Raw genomic sequence first — 21,996 nt, forward strand, 5'->3', positions numbered from 1 at the left:
TGTGGAATTTATGCAACTGTCTTTGGGTTCATGTGACTCTTCAAAATCATTGCATGAATATAATGTTAGTAGCTCAATACTGGTCGGTGGGTACGCGTCAGCCTCCGTAGCAAATCAAAGAAAAAAATGCCCGCCGTTTTGTCAACTGCGTGTCCTTACGAAACAGCTCCTCATACAAAAGGAAGCGGGAGATAGGGGTCGCTGCTTAAGAGCTGTTAATAATAATAATAATATTAATAATAATAATAATAATAATAATAATAATAATAATAATAATAATAATAATAATAATAATAATAATAATAATAATAATTGGTTTTGGGGGAAGAAAATGGCGCAGTATCTGTCTCATATATCGTTGGACAACTGAACCGCGCCGTAAGGGGAGGGATAAAGGTAGAATTGAAAGAAGAAAGCAAGAAAGAGGTGCCGTATTGGAGGGCTCCAGAATAATTTCGACCACCTGGGGATCTTTAACGAGCACTTACATCGCACAGCACACGGGCGCCTTAGCGTTTTGCCTCCATAAAAACGCAGCAGCCGCGGTCGGGTTCGAGGATCAGGATTCGGGGGCAGCGCAGCGTTGGCCTAGAGGGATTGCGATGGCTTAGAGGTAGAGCATCCGCCAGGTATACGGGAAGACAGGGGATCGAATCCCGGTGCCACGCAAATCTTCACCACGATTTGAAGAAAAAAAACTCCGTGTGTCGATGGAATTGCAGATTCAGGCCTCAGGTGCGGCCTGATCTTGGTCATCAGAATCAACCAAAAGAGTGTTTGGCCATCCTGGTATATAGTACTTGGCAACAACCACCTACATGAACAAGGGCAGGTTTAATTGAAGAGGTAAGGGAGAGGCCTTTTTTCCCTGCAGGCGCCCGTGTCCTGTGCGTTGTCAGTGCACGTTAAAGATCTCCAGGTATTCGAAATTATTCCGGAGCCCTCCACTACGGCACCTCTTTCTTCCTTTCTTCTTTCACTTCCTCGTTTATCCCTTCCCTTACGGCGCGGTTCAGGTGTCCAACGATATATGAGACAGATGCTGCGTTATTTCCTTTCCCCAAAAACCAACTTAACTGCACGGTGAACCACGATGTAATCAAGGACATGAGAGCCATTGTGCCCTCATGTTCCCCGTGTAGGGTTATATTACGTTAGCGGTTGTTGTTCTGTTCATTATTTCATTACACTCTAAGTGGGCACCACAGCTTGCAACATCAAGGCTATCAATGATAATCGCTCTAAAGTAATGCGCAACACAGCATGGTACGATAAATACATTTAATATTCATTTTACTCTCGTTAACAAATATTCAAACAATTCATTAAAACCAGGGGTTGCTAGCGAGTTTGTGTCGTCGGTGATCTCAAGCCGACGAAAACGATGGGTTGTTTCAGGGCAGCTAGTGGGTTTAGCACAAGGAGGATGCCTTGGGTAGGCGGGTTGTCCTTGAATTCCATGTAGAAGCCGTACATGTTGTACAGGATAAGCCCCTGCGAGGTGAACAAACAGCCAACAGAGGCATTGCAGTTTCTCGAAAATATGTATCATCAATACCATTACAACAGCAGCAACCGGATAACGTCCGGATTTTGGTGATGTGTGCTGAGAACTGAAAACAGCCTTTAACGTACGCAAGACGTGCAGAGCAAGACAACGTATTGGTGTGATGAAAAAGTCTTGTTAGGAAAAGATGCATGTTTAGGTAGTTGCTGCCGCGCATGAAGCGAAGATTAATTGATTCGTACTTTCGGCAAAGTTCTCTCAGACCATTACATTGGCACTGCAGCACCAAGCAAATGATCGCACAGCACGGTGATCCGCGTCATCCAAAGCTAAGTATGCCTTTTCGTCTCTCGAAGTGAACAGTCTCGCAATTTGAAAAACCTTCACTGGTATAGATCTTTTGAGTACCTACCATTGAGGATGGAATCAAACCTCTCTATAGTGCTTGAGCAAGAAGTACTAGTGGAGACAAAAGTTGCCGGGACGCGAGTTCTAAGAAAAACGTTTATTGTAGCTCCACCTTGCTGTCCAGTCGCGCCTGATATTGTACCAAGGCATTAAAGGCCTAAATGCTCCTTCCTCTTTTCACAAAAAAAATGCTGATGACCTAGCTCTTTTAGGCCAGGATATACGTAGCGAAACCGCGGAGACTTATGCATCGGGAGTGTATTCACTAGTTGCGCCTTTATTCATGGTTAACGCTTGAGCCGTCGTGGCGGAGTGGTAGCGTCTCCGCCTCAAACGCCGAATTCCCTGGTTCGATTCCGAGCCTCGGCACATGTTCTTCTTTTGTTCAATGAGTGATAATTGGTTTTTGGGGCAAAGTAAATGGCGCAGTATCTGTCTCATATATCGTTGGACACCTGAACCACGCCGTAAGGGATGGGATAAAGGATGGAGTGAAAGAAAGTAAGAGAGAGGTGCCGTAGTGGAGGGCTCCGGAATAATTTCGACCACCTGGGGATCTTTAACGTGCACTGACATCGCACAGCACACGGGCGCCTTAGCGTGCGCGGCGTTTTAGTGGCTCCCATAGATGCCGCCAACGAATACGTTGCTTAGCGGTTAAGCGCAGGCTATTTAAGGCGCGTTTATACTACTGCGTAACGCGCGCGCGCGCACTGCACGGGGACGTCACTTCGGCGAATACGAGACCCTCTAAACTCCTACTGCGCTCGACCGCCGACGCGTTCGGCGGCTTCGGCGCACTCTGACCGCACTGGCGGAAACTTGGAGCACGCCTCTATTTCGCGCCGAGTGCGCCAGCCGCCGCTGGTCCGGCCAGACCAGTTCGGCTCCGCGGCGAGGCGCGCGTTGTGACGTCATGTGCCTCCTCGGAGCACCGCCATGGCGAAATCGCAAGTTCGCGGCCAGTAAAGCTTTCACCTTGAAATCAGGAGACTGGCTGGCGAGGTAGAGCTACAATAAACATTTTTCCTGGAACTTGCGCCCCGAAACTTTTGTCTCCAGTAGTACAATTAGAAGGACATTGATGCAGAAAGAGTAGGCTCTATAAGATCTTTTTTGTTTGGTCGCAAGCAAGTTTGTTCGCATTTGATTCAACAGCTATTACGTATAAAATTACCGGTAGATACGATAGGTCAAACTAAGCATGGATATTCGGGATTCTATTAGACCGAGAAACCTGACGATAAAACGGACACGAAACTTTGTGCCTTGGGCGCTCGTCAATATTCCAGAAGACACATTCGCAAGCGAAACCAGCAGAAAGAAATGCTACAGAAGTAATGCGTACAGTTTGATGAGATGGCGCTCCTGTTCTGCTTAGTTTAAAATGTACTGCATCAGGGGCGAGAACAATCTGGCAAGTGAAAGAGGAATTGGAGAGGAAAACATTCTTCGCAATTAGGCAATGTCAGCTGGGAGGCCGTAGCGCAAGGCGCCGAGATGAGGAATGGGAACTCGTCTGGTGAATTTTGATTGATGGAGAACACACGTCCTGAATTCCAATGGCGGCTTCTTTGAGCGATTTTGACGGCGGAAGAAAAAAGGTATTGAAGGGAACGATGACTGCGGTGGTTGGCTTAATAGGGCTCGCCGTGTGAGGTAATATCAGTTTCTAGTTTTCCGTATTGACGTTGGCAGTTTAGCGGGAGCAGAGAATAAAACAATGCCTGGACACCCTCCTACCTGCTAGTAACTGGCTCCTGCATCGAATCATCGTCATACAATCCAAGATCTGCAATTTAATACACCTGCCGCGGTGGCTCAGTGGTTAGGGCGCTCGACTACTGATCCGGAGTTCCCGGGTTCAAACCCGACCGCGGCGGCTGCGTTTTTATGGAGGAAAAACGCTAAGGCGCCCGTGTGCTGTGCGATGTCAGTGCACGTTAAAGATCCCCAGGTGGTCTAAATTATTCCAGAGCCCTCCACTACGGCACCTCCTTCTTCCTTTCTTCTTTCACTCCCTCTCTTATCCCTTCCCTAACGGCGCGGTTCAGGTGTCCAACGATATATGAGACAGATACTGCGCCATTATTAATTTAATACATATTGTACCATGCCAGATCCATGGTGTAAGTAGAAAAGCCTACTAGTCCACTAACCATCATGAAAGCTACGAGCTTTGGAGACTATGGATACGTGTGCACTGTTTATAGGTCTTTAAATGAGCATGCAGTCTTATAACATATCTCATCATATCTTCAAGAGAGTGAACAGGATGCAGTGGCGGCAAGGCTTGTCTGGAACCTGTTTTGAAAAATTAATGTGGATTAGCTCAGCTAACCCAGGATATATAAAGTGAAAGATTTCGGCGTTCACTGTGTTCATTGGCGTTGACAATGTTCTAGACGGCGATGGCTTTCAAGAAAGGAAAGGCGCATAACTGGCTCCCTGGATATGTGGACGCCTCATTCGTGCTTTGATACATGTGGCGGTGGTGAGAGAGAGATGTGGCCCGAATGCATTAGCGCTGACAGCGTTGTGGCTGACATGCGGCACTGCAGCAATAGGTAGGCCGCAGCGTTCAATTGGTGATCTATCTGTCGCGATACACCATTAACTGCATACAACCTCCCAGGGTGGCAGGGAGGGTGCGCTGCCTATCCAGTATGCGGAACGCAATAAGAGCAGGCTTTTGCAGGTGGACACCAGCGCCACGTACATGAAAGCGAGATTGAGGTCTCCACTGACCCACGGAGCCGGTTGTGCGCATTTCCTTTCGTGAAAATGAAAGGCCTTCGCGAAGTTGTCAACCACCAATGAACTCTATGAACGCCGTCGGCTCACTTGTTTTGTTTCATTTTTTAGGAAAGGAAATGGTACAGTAACCGTCTCACATACCTCAGTGGACACCAAAACCGCGCCGTAAAGGAAAGGATAAAGGAGGGAGGGAAAGAAGAGAAAACTGAAAATTGAAAGTTGCATTTTGAGGAAAGGTGCGGCGCTGCGCAGCGGCGGAACACCTGTGGCTCGGTGCTACTAGTGGCCCATGCGCAGTACCAACACCCTCTAGAGAATTCTTTAGAGGGTGTTAGCAGTACTGACTAGAGAGCGACGGAGAGAGAAATATTCGCGGGACGAGGCGCGCGTTGTGACGTCATGTGCCTCCTCGAAGCACCGCCACGGCGAAACCGCAAGTTCGCGGACAGTAAAGCTTTCGCTTTAAACCCTGAGTAGTAAGTCTCGTGAGGTGGGTATCGCGACAAGCCTCAAGACCTACAGACAGGTCTCAGGTGAGCTTTCTGGAATGACAAGAACCGAGGACAATTTTCTCCCCTGAATCGCACATATGCCCATAACTATACCATCATCGCACAGGTGGTACGAAGGTTGCACAAAGCTATTGGTCGTGTGCTAGTCATAAAAACATGTCCTCACCTTCACTGCAGCCAGGAGTACGTAGAAGATGGAGAGCTGTTGGAATATAATATTCTGTAAACGCAGAAATAAAGGCGTGAGCTGAGGCACAGACTTCTTTACATCAAGTAGTAGGCCATGACTTGTAACGATTACTTTTCTGATTCAAATTTTTGTCACTGTAAAAATGGTACCTAACGCCAGTGAAATCAGTCGTAATCATCACTGTCATAATCATCAGTCTCGTTACGTGCCACAGCCTCTCCTTAGCCTTCTCGTGATGCAGTGGCCTCCCTGTATATACCCCTACTAACTCTAGCCCATAACAGGGTGATAGACAGCAGCGATATATGTAGCTACCTCGGAAATGAGAGCCATGATTAATGATGCCACGAACGCGAATTAATGAATAAAAAATAATCGCTGCAAAATGCAGGCCTTGTTCCTGTGGGCGCACCGAGAATTGGAGCACATCTACAGCGACCGCCATAAGTGGAAAACAGAAAAGAGACAGGAGCACATTTAATTTTTTTCAAGGCCGTAGTGGTATTCAGGCTTGTTGTCTGTGTTCAAGAGAAAATTTGTACTTGTTGAGGCAGAGACGTTTGTCATGGCCGCTTGTGAGATTATCCACTTCGATCGCCCTCTCCATCGGCCTGTTCATATTTCGCCTAGAAACTTCACACAGACGTACTTTAAAGGAATTGTATCGCCAGGTACAATTAAATTAATGGGAGGCTGGTGCTCTGTCGAGCTGTTCGCTAAACAACATTTTGCCCTCTTCATTCATTCATTCTGTGAAGAGGCAATTCCCACAATTAATGTCGACGGCCACAAGCTTTGCCAAAACATTGCTGCGCTGTAGGGAAACGTTTGTAAGCGCAAGGCCGAGGTTTGTAAGCTTCGTCTCCGTTCTGCTGTTCCCCTTCCGTCAGTGGCCGCTTCTGCTACGAGCGCTAAATCTCTTTACTACAATTTACGCACTCATTCAACCATTTATTCATCCAGATGTCTCATTTACTGCCTCAAACGTTCAGGTTGAAATTCTTCGTCCATCTTAAATTTCTCAAAGCGCTCGTTGTTGTGTAGTTAATTAGACTGTCGAGAGAAAATAAGCTTGGAGCTGCTCATTCATGAAAACATAAGCTGTTTATCTTGTAGAGGGCTTCCTGTCTACAATATAAACTTATAGGGCCATAGAACGCTTGCACCGCCATCTCAAGGATGCACTGAACGGCCACGCATCGAACACGAAGTGGGTGCAGCACCTGCCTCAACCCTTTTGGGTATGCGCTGTGCCTTCAAAGCAAGATATCTGATGTTCCACGGCTGACCTTGTTTATGGTAAATCCCTACGCCTCCCTGCTGACTTCTTCGAGGTTTCATCATCACCATCCCATTCCACCGAAAATATAGAGCTTCTTCGCCACGTGTTCGGGCCACCTCGACAAGTTTATGTCTCCACGGACCTCAGGACTGCTACCCGAGTCTTTGTCCGGCAAGACTCCCACCGCAGCATCCTCAAGCACTACTTCGGGTCATTGCATGTCCTGGACTGCCATCCTGCATCACTGATAGCCACGGTTCCGCCGAGACGGCAGCCTTGGAGCGGCTGAATACCGCCAACATTCTCAACGACGTACCCTCTCCTTCCACCCCTGCTCGTCTCTCCGCAGCAAAAACGGCATCTAGCCGGGTTTATTGGAACACGGACCTTATTCTCATTCGACGCCCTGTTGCTAGCTTTCAGAAAGGGGGGAGGAGGGGGGGCAAAAAGAGAGGCAAATGCCTTGGTGGTCCCTTATTCAAAATTTTGGAAACATAATGCCGCAGTCAGAGCACATAATCTGTAACAAAATTCACATGAGTGGTCCCTAAGCCACTTTACGTTGCTTAAAGTGCTTCCGATTTCTTGACCAAGTTTAGTATTGGGTAGTTTTTGGTATCGCATCCATGACGTATACTTGCGGAGTTCATTATCCAGGCTCGTGCAATCTCAAATTTTCATGATAAATTTGTGGGGCTAAGAATGAGTTTTCTAGTATGGTATGCCTCAGTTAAAAAGTCTACGTCCGAGCACTGTTCGACTCAGTTCAGCGTCCGAAACTGCAAGAAAAAAATTGACAATGGCTTAAGTTGGCTAATCCTGGAATTCAGCGAAAAGCAAGGACGCTTGCTAAGCGTCTGAGGCTGGTCCATGGCAGCTCAGCTACACGTTCGCAACAGCTGTTCGATATATACCCACACGACCACGTGGCTATGACGTCGTAACACATGGTCTTACGACACCCCCACCGGATGTCATCACGTGGCTTCACATCAACCCATCGGATGTTTTGAAGGTCAAAGGTCAACCCAAAAGTCACCCAATGTCAAAGGTGAAAGCTCGAAGGTCAGAGGTCGAAGGTCAACCAACGGTCATGGGTCAAGGTCAGGGTTCAAGGATTCGATACCATAACTGTACCACATATGGTCACACTCAGCTTACGTGGTTGGGCTGAAGGTCGTTCAAGGTGATTCTCCGGCCTAAGAGACGAATCCTTTACCTAGCGTAGTGAAGCTTTTCACTTCAATAACTGCACAAAGAATCCATTGGCAAGTTTTTGCGAGGGAACCACTACAGCCGCTGTCCAGTTAGAGGCCGACCGCTTTTACTTACACGCACGGCTTCGACTTCCGCTGCGTCTCTGGCATTTTCCACGCGAACCTGTGAGGAAGCAGTTGTCAATTGCATGAGAAGACGGCTGTGAACGTATTTACAGTGTGTTAGGGGAGTGCTCGATGAGAAACAGAAAAGACGCTGCACCAGTCGAATGTATAATGAGATGGTGGGCACTCGTATACAGGCAACGCTACACCGTAAATTAGGCCTAGGCCACAGCCTGAGGAGAGCACCTTTAGGTGGGCCTTCACGGAAATTAAGGCTTTAGATTTCACGCTCTAGCTAACGCCGATTATCGACGCATTTTCGCTTATTGTAGGGTGCAGCTTTTAGCCTTGATCACTGCCGGATTACAGGAGAGGCGTGCAGTAGTTTTTTTTTTTTTTGCCGTTCAATGCTATAAATATCTGGTCCAATGATTGCCCGCTAATACATCCTGCCTCCATATCCTCCATTCCGTGCAAGTACTATTAAGGAAACGCGCCTCTGGATGTTTTCCGGTGGCTTTGAGCACAACTGCGCCAGTAAAAACATGCACATGCGGCAAGTGACTATACGGAGCCAAATTTTCGCACAGCCTTCGAGGAAGACGTGATCTGAATACGGACAGCATGCGACGCAATGTATTATGCAACACAAATACACTTACCTTGCGAGATAGGTAGTGGGAGGCACCTATGTGGACTATGCCACAGAACACGATGGTACCGCTGTTCACCGTCAGGAACTGGCGGAACACCTCCACCACTTTCGCCTGCAGAATACCCAATAAGCGGTGCTCCATTACCGCAGAAACACAGATGCTCGGTTTACAACTCTTTTCACAACTAACAACGGCGCCGCACGCGCTCAACAAGTGAGTATAAACGCTTAAGTTGGTGCTACACGTCCAGATTTAATGTCATTAAACCGGAAATAAGACACGCGGGACGACAGGGCGAGAGAGCACCGGGGACGGGACCAAACTTCCGGTGTTGGTGAGTTCCCTGCTTGCAAACCTGCTTGCATACCTGCTTGCATACATGCTCATCTTGCAAGGCCCGTTGACTCTCCAGAAGTACCTTACCTACTACGGTGCGATCGTCAAACCACAGCCCTTCCGACCTCGTCGTATTTTTTGTTATGACTGCCACAAAGAAGGACATATGCAAAATACCTGCCCTAATCGTGCAGCTGTGGCCGACATGAATGAACCAACAAAAGAACCAACATTTCCTTGTGCCCTATGCAAATTGCCGGACCATGACGTTCGCTCCCCCGCTTGTCCAAAGAAGAAGCAAGCGAAAAAGTTTCACAAGTCGCCTGGAAAAATGGATGTTCCTACAAGCAATCGCTTTGCAGCTCTCGCATATGACGACAACGACTTCCCCGAACTTTCCTTATCTGAGCCCGCTGCTCAACATACGTCTCCTCACCAGCGTACATATGCACAAGCGGCTCACCTTCCCGGATCAAATGGTACGCCAAAACGTCCAGTGCATCCATCGCATGTGGATACCACAGATGAAGACACAGCTTTAGACAATGCAATCGCGGAGGCTCGCCGCCGACTAGACGAACTCCCCAAGCGCCGGGAACAGCGTCGTTCTCAATCCTCTCGAAGAATTCGAATAACTAGGGAGGAATCATCAGAGGAATCACCTCGAGTAAGCACTGGGCCACAATCAGGTGCCGACCACCCGTTAGCCGTGACTACCCCGACAGTGGATAACATATTAGCGCTCATGAAGCAGGTGACATCCCTCATCGTAGAAGCTCTCCGGCCTCGTCATGGATAGCGCATAATCTATGGTGGTGCAGTGGAACTGTCGAGGGTTCGCTAATAAGGCCTCTGAAGTGAACATCCGCCTTCGCGACGGAAAGCTGAAGGCATGGGCGTTCCTACTGCAAGAGCATAATGCACTCCCAATGCCTTTCAGGTTTCTGCGCATACCATTCACCCTCTATCCCTGATCGCCGTTGCATCGCCTCCTGCCTCAGCCTAGGTAAATCTGCAATTTATATTCACAGTTCAGTTCCGCATACACCGCTCGACATTTCACGGTGCTGCAACACACGTCAAGAGGTTGTCACCCTTCTCGTTAAACCTGCACACACACATTTTATTTTAGCTTCATTTTATGGCCGTCCTCGATCCGCATCTCTTAATCTGGGATGGGTTAGTTTTCTACGTTCTACCAACTAGGGTATCCCTATCCTAGTTGCTGGTGACTTCAACGGCACACACACTTCGTGGGGTTACCCATCGGATTTCTCAACGGGCGCACGCATCCAACGGAGCTTATCGGATCATTCCTTTCAACTTTTCAACCATCCAAATACTTCTACCCGCCCACGAGGTGGCCTATATTCACCTGATTTGACTTGGTGGTTAGGCCCCGGTAACCCTCGTTGGGCTGTTGATTCAGATACTTGGGGTAGTGATCACAACCCTATTTTTACCTCCCTCACGCCTACGCGTCTACCGAAAATACGCCGCAGCGTACGCATAACATCATGGGACTCTGTACGCGCAGACATTTATCTACATTCAACCCGTCTTCAGCACTGTCTACTCCCTCTGCTATTCTCGCGACTCACACTATTACCACTACTGTAAATGAAGACGACCCAAACCCAGACATACATCTCTTGAATCTGTGGGCTCTTCGTCGCCAGGCGGATCTTTACGCTACTGGTCACCCCGATGACCCATCGGCTCTTCCTACTCTTCACCGCGCTACCGCACGGGCGCGGCGCTATGCAAAGTGGCTAGGCAGACAACGCTGGGCTGCATGGTGTGCCCGCCTGTCCTCTACGCAGGGCAAATGACATCTTTGGAGAGTGTTTCACGCCATGGAGCGCCCTTCTCAGGTCGCAGATTACACAGAGAGCATTCGCCTCGCGCTAAATGTGGATGAGAACATATTTGCACAACAAGCGGCCCGTCAATTTTTTCTAAACCATGACTGCACCGCTACGTCTCCAATTGACTTATCGGTAACAGAGCCCCCCGATGCGATTACTTCTGACCTCACCATGGCAGAGCTGCTGGCCTCCATTGAACGTTTAAAAACTACTACTACTCCCGGGCACGACGGCATACCTAACTCCTTATTCCGTAGCTTGGAAGGGACGGCTTTGCAAACCGTACTTGATACTTTTAACGAAGTGTGGCATTCTGGCGTCATGCCGGGAAACTGGGAGCATTCTATTGTGGTTCCAATACCCAAGTCAGGTCAGCCTCCAGTATCTCTCTCGGCCCGTAGTCCTATTTCCCTTACGCCTACCATCTGCAATCTTTATGAAAACATTCTCGCCGCACGCCTGTCGTGGTGGCTCGAATCCCATGATTGTTGCCCCGATTCCCAAATAGGTTTCCGCCCACAAATTGGAACGGAGGACGGCCTTGCTACTTTGGCTGCTGACGTGCCTGACCACTCTCCGCAGAGTCACTTTGTACGAACCGTAATCGCTACAGACATAACAAAGGCATATGATAACATCTTTCACTCTGCCATTTTTGCCTCCCTTCAAACTCTTGGTCTCCCTCACCGGTTCCTCCTCTCCATTCGCACCTTTTTAGCAAATCGAACCTTCAGTGTGCGTGTTCACGGAGCGCCCTTTGGTTACTTCACTTCCAATACAGGAGTGCCGCAGGGCTCCGTTCTCGCCCCCACATTATTTAATGTGGCTTTTATTCCTCTTGTCCGAGCCCTAGAGACCATCTCTTCTATCCGTGTGCTTGGGTATGCTGATGATATAACCCTGTGGTGCTGTCATCCAGATGCGTCTATCCATCAGTCGGTCCTTCAGCACGCGCTGGATGTATTGACATCTCGCCTCCCACCTCTTGGTCTAACATTCTCTCCTACTAAATCATGTTTCATTCGCAGTGGAAATAAAGCCGGCTTATGGAAAGCTCCCACTTTAAATGTTACGATATATAATTCTCCGATTCCTCAGGTAGAAACTGTTCTTATTCTTTGTCTTCTCCTCCATTCATCTGGGACTGGCACCCCGTGGCTGACAGCCACCCGTAAATCGGCTCACGCTGCTATAGGTCTGATTCGTTGCATAGCTGTGCGCTCTGGTGGCGCACGTGCTCATACGGCCCGCCAGCTTGTGCGCTCTATCCTTCAGCCAAGGATAATAAATCAGGCACAATTTCAACGTCTCCCCACAGACAGTGGGACTCCCTTGAAGCTATCAATCGTGAGGCTATGCGCGCCATAACATATCTGCCTCGTTTGACACCCACACCTGTGCTACAAGAGTTCGCCCAACTTAATACACTCAGTGAACACATCGACCAACGGGTGGCAAACAGAGCTCGAAAACAGTCTCTCAAACTTCATCGTTTAAAGACACTTCCACCGTGGTCCTATTGCCAGCTCACAGGCAATCGCCCCACTGTTTTCCCGTCGGTATCAGCCGCGTATCTGCCTTAAGGGCGCATATTATACACGGATGCATCATATACTGCAGAGAGGGGAGTTACTGCTGTGTATAGTCCATCTCATCCGCATCTCAACTCTCGCGCGACGTATACTGCGGATACGTGCATACCCCTGGCATTGGAACTTCAAGCCATTTATAATGTCATTGCTTCCCTTCCTCTCGTTCCAACATTCAATACAGTTCATATTAACACCGACTCCCGAGCCGCCCTTAAACAGCTTAAGGCTGTTCAACGCAGATTCCAGATTTCACAATCAATTCACGTGTTCTGCTCAAAGTATCCATGTCCTGTGCGCATACGCTGGATTCGCGGCCATGCTCAGCACCCACATAATATTCAAGCGGATTCTACGACTCATCTTCATACATCAGACGATCCGCCACCTTCCCCTCTTCCCCCAGATCCGTTCCTGTCCCATGTTTCCGATTCCGAAGTTCTGCGCCAGCGAACACGCGCTCTAATTCCTCCGTGTTCGCACCCCCACCCCCCGTAGTCTTACTCGACAGGAGGAGGTATCCGTGCGCCGGAATCGGGCAGGGGCGGCTCTGACACCATCTGTCCGTCATCGGTGGCGTGCAAAAGACCTGCCAGCAACTGACAGGTGCCCTCACTGAGGCGCTGAACCGGACGTTTGTGATGTGCGGCACTTGTTGTGGACGTGCCCAGCGACAGCTGCTATCAGAAAACGACTCCTTAGGGAGGTGGGCCTGCGGTGGAACCGCGAACGTGACAATGTGCGGTGGACTTTGAACAATCGTTTCATCAGCAACCTCTGCTACTACCTCAGCGCAACGGGTCTTCACTCCTTCTTTTACCTTTCAATCTTCCTCATTCCTTCCCTTTTTTCACCTTATGCCTCATGGCATACTTATCAAGAAAAAAAGAGTTCCCTAAACAGTCTTTCGCTGTACAAAATTGCATGTTTTTCTGCGTGTGCAATGAGGACGAGGTTACGCTTTTCTCGAGCGAATGTGCTGCAGATACGGCTAAGTCGGTGCTGTGAGTGGCAGAAAAGACTAATTCCACTACATTTGATCCTGTGGCACCACACAAATGGCATTAAAACAAAGTGGTATAGAGACAATGTTTTTTGGATTTTTTTGCTGTGAAAGTGGCCTACGGGAATAGTAGTTAAGAAAACACCAATGCGCAGAGTGAATAGTAAATCACAAATAGTTTCGAAACTGTTTCTGAACGAACAGGTTCAAAAAAATTTCGAACAGTTTCGAACTACAGACGGTGGTCGAAACTATCCGGAACTCTCCACTACGACGTCATAGCCTGATTCGCTTTTGGACGTTAAACCCCATAAACCAAATCAGACTACACCAGCTTAAGCGGTCCCGAGAGGAGCAAACAAAGGAGACGAACGGTGGCTAACCTGCACAAGATGGATGACGGAATTATAAATACATTTCTACAAATGAAATATCAACAGACATAAGTATACGATCCGTTTTAAAGCAAAAGCCGTACAAGCCACTTAGTAGAAGAAATTATGAGCTACAACGGCAACGCGGAACGCGTTTTACAACGATAGCTCTAATAGCTCGGTTATAAACCATTTAGGGGGTACAAAGGCAGCCGTAACGCGTAACCTTACGCAGCTGCTTTTGCATCTCACCGCGCGGTTCAAGTGTCCACCTACGAAGTAAGCCAGCAAAGCTGTTTTCATTTCCTCAAAACAAAGAAAATGTTTAGATTTCAAACAAGACCCTCAGTCAAGCATTACCAACGAACGCTGACTAAAAACTTGTTTACAGCTAGCGTCCGCGTTTTTTCCTCACGGCGCGTCTGGCGTGTCCACCAGCAAAATGAACCGCTTATGCGCCTTTCCCGTCCTCAAATCCAGCGAAGGGCATAGCCCAACAACGTGGGGAAAACTGCTAAGTCTGGACTGGGAAATAGATTATTTGCTTCAAGCATGCGGAACCATGGACTGTGACGGGAAGGACTGAAAGCGGCTGTCCATGATGCAGAACAACGCTCTGAATCAGGCGTGCGTCTCTGGTCGAGCACAACGCTTTCTATTACCGCCCTGCCTTCCACCCCGCAAGCAACGCTATTTCAGTCACGGACGCGGAAGTCGCGTTTCCGCCTAACGATGCTGTAAGGGTAGACGCAGCCTGCGCAACCGACCCCGAAGATGCAGAATAAGTCGCCGTTTCTCTCGCTATTGTCAAAACAGAAGCCAGATATGTGTTTGATCAGATTCAAAAACTGCAATCCGAAATTTACCCGCCGCGGTGGCTCAGTGGTTAGGGCGCTCGGCTACTGATCCGGAGTTCCCGGGTTCGAACCCGACCGCGGCGGCTGCGTTTTTATGGAGGCAAAACGCTAAGGCGCCCGTGTGCTGTGCGATGTCAGTGTACGTTAAAGATCCCCAGGTGGTCGATATTATTCCGGAGGCCTCCACCATGGTACCTCTTTCTTAATTTCTTCTTTCACTCCCTCCTTAATCCCTTCCCTTACGGCGTGGTGCAGGTGTCCAACGATGTGAGAGAGATACTGCGCCATTTCCTTTCCCCAAAATCCAATTATTATTAATCCGAAATTTCGCGCGACGCAGTTTTTTTTTTTAAATTGGTTTTTGGGGAAAGGAAATGGCGCAGTATCTGTCTCATACATCGTTAGACACCTGAACCGCGCCGTAAGGGAAGGGATAAAGAAGGGAGTGAAAGAAGAAAGGAAGAAGGAGGTGCCGTAGTGGAGGGCTCCGGAATAATTTCGACCACCTGGGGATCTTTAACGTGCACTGACATCGCACAGCACACGGGCGCCTTGGCGTTTTTCCTCCATAAAAACACAGCCGCCGCGGTCGGGTTCGAACCCAGGAACTCCGGATCAGTATTCGAGCGCCCTAACCACTGAGCCACCGCGGCGGGTCGACGCAGTTCACGTCCTTGCGTTTCTGCATACTATACTCGCCTGCTGCACCCCCGCCCCCCGCGGGGGCTGCTTTTCGATGGTGGCGAAACGCTAACGCGCCCGTGTGCTGTGCGATGTCAGTGCACGTTAAAGATCCCCAGGTGGTCGAAATTCTTCCGGAGCCCTCCACTACGGCACTTCTTTCTTCCTTTCACTCTCTCCTTTATTCCTTACCTTACGGCGCGCTTCAGGTGTCCAACGATATATGGGACAGACACTGCGTCATTTACTGCCCCAAAAACCAATTATTATTATTATTATTATTATTATTATTATTATTATTATTATTATTATTATTATTATTATTATTATTATTATTATTATTATTATTATTATTATTATTATTATTATTATTATTCCTTTCCTCAAAACCAATGGAGGGTTTAGACTGCGAATAAGAACACGTTGGGGACTAGACATTTGCTTCCCGCAAGCGGTCCTGGAGTTCGTCAAGTGCACCGGGAACGCGAACGAGCCGAAGACCACAAGAAGGCCAAGTATGCTCGTCAGCGCATAGGCGCCAAAACGGGCCTTTGAGGCGCCCAACCGGGCAGTCGCCTGTGAAACGTCAAAATGGGCCTGCCACTCCAGACCTCGGCCACTAATGCCAATCAGCTTTCGTTCATTAATGCGCAAAGCCAGTAAGCTTAGATCGAATAATTTTTTTCGCCCTGGCAATGCAGCAGCAACCCACCGCGGTGGCTCAGTGGTTAGGGCGCTCGACTACTGAGCCGGAGTTCCCGGGTTCGAACCCGACCGTGGCGGCTGCGTTTTTATGGAGGAAAAACGCTAAGGCGCCCGTGTGCTGTGCGATGTCAGTGCACGTTAAAGATCCCCAGGTGGTCGAAATTATTCCGGAGCCCTCCACTACGGCACCTATTTCTTCCTTTCTTCTTTCACTCCCTCCCTTATCCATTCCCATACGGCGCGGTTCAGGTGTCCAAAGATATATGAGACAGATACTGTGCCACTACCTTCCCCAAAAACCAATTATTATTATTAATGCAGCAGCCGCGGCGACATGCAGTTGCAGTAGTAGTGCACGGAACTAACCGGACGGAAGGCGCTCGCTGAAATGCAGAACGATGCCCCCAGGAAGACCCCAGTGGAGCTTTCGAGGTGCAATTGTGTTAGATACTCTCGATTACAGAATACCTTAACTGAACTGAGCGAGCCGACACCAAATGTTGAAGCTATTACGCATGGACGTCATGTGAACGCTTATCTGTATTAAAAAAATTTTAAACCAGGTCCTATATACTCGGATCTCAGCGTAAGAGCTCTCCGCAGACGCTAAAATAAAATAATGACGAAGAGAAACGTTTCGTTTAGCTTATAGCCCGTCACCTTTCAACCGTCGCATAACACGCGTGACAGTATATTTCAACCGTCGCATAACACGCGTGACAGTATCGTCAAAGCGTCTTGCGTCCTTGCCCCTTCAAAAAAACTTGCTGGCTTTAGCTACTGAAAGGAGATACATGAGAGCAAATTCACGACAGAATATTTATTGCGTCATAATAACACTCTCAAAACTTTGCACGGAAATTGCTGCAGTACAAATACGAAAGCATTAACAAACAGAAGGGAAATACAGAAGAATAATAAAAAATGTACACATGAAATAAATTCTCACTAGACTGTAAAACACACCGGTTGAGGAATGTGGGTGATGGCTTTCAACATGACACTCATTCGTTCACCAGCGGTGCAGGCTGCTTGTCAGCGCTTGCCAGCTACATGCCGCTTTCAAGTGTCCACCGGGTGTGAAGGAACCGCCTTTGGACGCAGTCATCTGTGGGGAATACAGTGAGCGTATCTTTTGGAGCGCGGATGGTCTGGTGATTGGCACTATCCCCACGTCCTGTCACTGCTCCATGACTGCACACCGATTTCATCCGGTAAAAGCAGACACACATGCGGAGTCGCATTTCTGAGGCGTTATGTGTCAGGAAGGGAAGTGCTCGGACACAACGACCACGTCACCATGGTCTCCAGAAGCTATGGGTGCCATAGACAGTCTCTCGTTCCCACAAATTGGATGCCGCGGCAGGAGCATCTGTAGATGCCACAGGCGTGGTTTCTGGCTGCGAGAAACTCAGTTCCACGGCGGGAGCATCTGTGGACGCCATAGACTCGGTTTCGCGTTCCCACAAATTGGATTCCGCGGCAGGAGGATCTGTGGATGCCACAGGCGTGGTCTCTGGCTGCGAGAAGCTCAGTTCCATGGCGGGAGCATCTGTGGACGCCACAGACTCGGTTTCGCGTTCCCACAAATTGGATTCCGCGGCAGGAGCATCTGTGGATGCCACAGGCGTGGTCTCTGGCTGCGATAAACTCAGTTCTACGGCGGGAGCATCTGTGGACTCCATGGACTCGGTTTCGCGTTCCCACAAATTAGATTCCGCGGCAGCAGCATCTTTGGATGCCACAGGCGTGGTCTCTGGCTGCGAGAAACTCAGTTCCATGGCGGGAGCATCTGTGGACGCCATAGACTTGGTTTCGCGTTCCCACAAATTGGATTCCACGGCAGGAGCATCTGTGGATGCCACAGGCGTGGTCTCTGGCTGCGATAAACTCAGTTCCACGGCGGGAGCATCTGTGGACGCCATAGACTCGGTTTCGCGTTCCCACAAATTGGATTCCGCGGCAGGAGCATCTGTGGATGTCACAAGCGTGGTCACTGGCTGCGAGAAACTCAGTTCCACGGCGGGAGCATCTGTGGACTCCATGGACTCGGTTTCGCGTTCCCACAAATTGTATTCCGCGGCAGGAGCCTCTGTGGATGCCACAGGCATGGTCTCTGGCTGCGAGAAACTCAGTTCCATGGCGGGAGCATCTGTGGACGCCATAGACTTGGTTTCGCGTTCCCACAAATTGGATTCCACGGCAGGAGCATCTGTGGATGCCACAGGCGTGGTCTCTGGCTGCGATAAACTCAGTTCCACGGCGGGAGCATCTGTGGACGCCATAGACTCGGTTTCGCGTTCCCACAAATTGGATTCCGCGGCAGGAGCATCTGTGGATGTCACAAGCGTGGTCACTGGCTGCGAGAAACTCAGTTCCACGGCGGGAGCATCTGTGGACTCCATGGACTCGGTTTCGCGTTCCCACAAATTGTATTCCGCGGCAGGAGCCTCTGTGGATGCCACAGGCATGGTCTCTGGCTGCGAGAAACTCAGTTCCATGGCGGGAGCATCTGTGGACGCCATACACTCGGTTTCGCGTTCCCAGAAGCTTAATTCCTTGGTGGGAGCAGCATCAGCAGAACTGCAGGGCTCTTCAGTTGTCTCGGCGAAGCGGTCGGGTGCTTGTGTGGTTTGCCGTTCGTCACCTACCAGCATGCTGCTCACACTGCCTTCAGCAGGAAATGAAGACTGTAGCCAATTGCTAGCCATGGCGTAAACGTCTTTTGCCGGTCCAATGATTGTGGCCAGTGGGTCTGGAAAAGGGACCGCTCGTCCCGAATTACTGGTCCCTTCAGCGTCTGTATCAGCAATGGTAGCGACGACCTTGCCTTCTGTTCCGTTTGGCCTCTGATCATTGACAGAGAAGCTAGCGATCATTTCTTTGTGTTGACTGTCTCCAGAAGCATGGTGCACCTCTACACAAGCGTCATGGTCACAGGAGAAGGGCTGGACAAGAGGACCACTGCGGCATTCCCCAAAATCCTCCGGAGCAAAGTTATTCCCAGCGTTCACAACTTCCACGAGGACGGCAGTATCAGGCTGCCTTATTGGAGGAGAGCTTTCTTCCTTAGAAAGACGAGATGTGGTACCCCCATGGAACAAAAGGTCGGTATCGGGGCTAGCAACCAGTGTACCAAGAGCACCGGAACCAAGTGAGTGAACTTGAAGTCGATTCTGACTGGAGAGGCTGGCGTCCTCCAAGATTTGCGTTCCGCCACAGGTCAACTCAGGTTCGCCGTTAACTTCTGCCTGTGCAATCTCACGATCTGATATCACGCGTTGAACTGTTCTGGTGGCCACCCATGCTGAATGCCGTGAAGGCTTATGGTAAAGGATGACTTGTTCTTCCCACTTCTCCTGGAACCGGACATGCTTGATTTGTTTCCTCTGTGAGGCTTGTTTTGAAAGAGCGCCACAGAATAAGTCCCCCTTCACCACTCGTGCTGAGCGCTCGGCCCTGACTGGAGCAAGCGTACGGTGACATTGGTCTCGCATTCTTAACTGAGCGGATGCAAAAAGTTGAGTAGTCCCTGGATTTTCAGGCTCCGGCCAGTGCGCCCAGCTTCTGGAACCAGCATGAAGCTGAGTTCCAGCTCTCGATCCGACTTGCCTGAAGGTGCCACTAGGAGCTGACGCATCCACGACTCGCCTGTCCCACTTTGCAAAATCCGTAGATGTGTGTAGCCTGTATCCGGATCCATTGTGTGGTCTGGCACTAGATTCAATGCGCCATCTAGACCCGGAGTCACTGCGCCGTCTGGAAGACGGTTCAGAGCGTCGCCTGGTCCCAGATCGACTGCGTCGTCTTGTCCCGCACTCGCAACACTGCTGAGAGCTCGCGTCCATTTCTCTTCGGTGTGGCCGGTGCTGCGAATACCGAGGCTCATAGCCAGCAGCGTCGAGCCACGACGAGTTGTGCGTCTGGTGTTTTCTGCGTCTCCCACTGTCGTCTCTCTCCTTTTTCGATGATACAGCCCTTTGGACGTGCCGTGGAGTGATGCAGCCTTCGCGTCGCTGGTACCACCGCTCCTCAAAACTCTCCGAGGCATCGCACAAACCATGCTCAGACTCGTTCACGTGCGGCCCAGTGATGGAGCGTTCGCTGCGCTCGTTCGAACACCAGGGGCGCCAAAACTGCGAATTCGTGGAGGAATCGTTCGATCCTCGCAGAGGAACGCGTCGGTTGTACGGCGCACCGCCAGAGTGCGGCGTCCATCCCGTCTGACTGTACGGCGACTGACCAGGGAAGTCCGTCCTGTAGTTACCTCCCTGCTCGAGAATAAATGGGTTCTCTGGTTGCACCACGCAGGTTCCATCCATGAAAGCAGATCTCCACTGTGGGCCCCTGCCAGTTTCCGATGGTTGCATTGGTTTTAGGTTCGGCGACCAGGCAGGACCGAGGGACGGATGCCAGTCACCTTGGAACGGACGCCCCCGAAATATATCAGGGGTCGGTGACGGACCGGAGTTCTCATAGGCGCTATATCCATGGCCTGCCTCGAAGAGGTCACTGCCGTCGACGCAGTCATCTCTCCAGCCGCTTTCGTCGCTGGTGGAGCTGCAGTAACGCAGAAACTCGTCCGAGGTCGAGGTCATGCTATCGCCTTGAAACTGCTCGCACTCGTCGACGTGTGACGGCCGCTTGCGCTTGATTCCGCTGTCCAGGGACATGGATCTCGGCCGAGGCCTGTGGCGTTCCATCGGTCCGCGTTGTAGGAAAGTGCCGCGTGTTCTGTGTCCCTACAGCAAGATCACTTCCTTCACACTTGCACAACTGCTTGCAGTGGGTGTTACTGACGGGGAGGAGGAATGAAATGAGGCCGAATCCACGAAGCAGTTTGCTTTGGAACGCGTTCGCTTTCTCTCTCGCCACCTCGCTCCATTGGCCGTGTGTCGTCACCACTGGCGGTGACATCACTTCATAGAGGCGGGACCACGAATTTTGTTTACGTCACGAGACATGTCAATCAAGAGAAACCGAACGCGTTTGGTTGCTGTGTGTGTTGGTGGTGGTGGTAGTGGTTTTTTTTATTAAAATAATAGTAAAAAGGAAGGAAAAGATTTTTGCTAGCCCCGGCATCTGCCACCGATACTGAAGCTCCTGATCTGGGGCAGCGGAAATAATGGATAGCAGGCAGAATGGAGAATTTAAATGAAAGAGGTGTGTGTCGGGAAGTGGCGTTCGCTTCGGCGCGAGAAGAAACATGCCGGTACCTCCCGTCGCCCCGCCGTTGTTCGCGGTGTTCAGTGAATGTTATCGGCGGCATCGGCGGTCGCGCGTGCTTGACAATCCTTTCGACATGTCTGAGGATGCCTTCCTAGAGGTGTCTGAATCCAGAGAGTGGAAGCTGCAGTGTATCGGGTAAGTAGACGCGGCTTAGCCTGTAACATTGAGTGCGTTCCGCACACTGGATAGGCAACGCGCCTACCCTGGCCGGTGGTGGTTAAATTAATGGTTCATCGCGAGAGGTTGGTCACCTAATGAACGCTGCGGATTATTGGCCTGATCGGCTATGCCAGGATATACGTAGCGAAAGGTAAGGCATAGCATGGTTAGCCTTGGTCAATATTGATTGCAAGTCCAGGTTAGTCTGGTTGTCTAGCTATGTTGTTGTCGCATTAGAGACGAGACAACTGAGGTTGCGGCGCACGCGAGCTCTCCTTTTCAATCCTCCGACATGTTATCAGGCATGCGACGCAGCTGGCGAAGCGAGCGGAGGCGAGCGCAACGACGAGGAACACGTTGTGACGTACGCCATACCGAACGGCGGCGGCGGCGAGCTGCGCGGTGTGATGTCATACCATACGGCGCGGCGAGCGCGCAAAGCACAGTAATTGTCTCACATATCTCGGTGGACACACGAACCGCGCCGTAATGGAAGGGATAAAGGAGGGAGGGAAAGAAGAGGAAACGGAAAATTGAAAGTTGCATTTTGAGGAAAGGCGC

At 50.1% G+C, this 21,996-nt stretch overlaps 1 protein-coding gene across 1 annotated transcript in view; it reads right to left on the reverse strand.

Moving 5' to 3' along the window:
• Positions 1-1,341: 1,341 nt before the first annotated feature.
• The window catches only part of LOC144119661 (uncharacterized), a 36,831-nt gene continuing 16,176 nt past the window's right edge, over positions 1,342-21,996 (reverse strand). Inside the window, exons 5-8 of the mRNA XM_077652228.1 lie at positions 8,641-8,745; positions 7,989-8,036; positions 5,351-5,404; positions 1,342-1,494 (exon numbers count right to left, since the gene is read on the reverse strand). Coding sequence (XP_077508354.1) covers positions 1,342-1,494; positions 5,351-5,404; positions 7,989-8,036; positions 8,641-8,745 — 360 coding nt within the window. The remainder of the gene's footprint in view (positions 1,495-5,350; positions 5,405-7,988; positions 8,037-8,640; positions 8,746-21,996) is intronic.

This window comes from Amblyomma americanum, chromosome 2 (assembly GCF_052857255.1).
Source record: "Amblyomma americanum isolate KBUSLIRL-KWMA chromosome 2, ASM5285725v1, whole genome shotgun sequence".
NCBI classification, from domain to species: domain Eukaryota; kingdom Metazoa; phylum Arthropoda; class Arachnida; order Ixodida; family Ixodidae; genus Amblyomma; species Amblyomma americanum.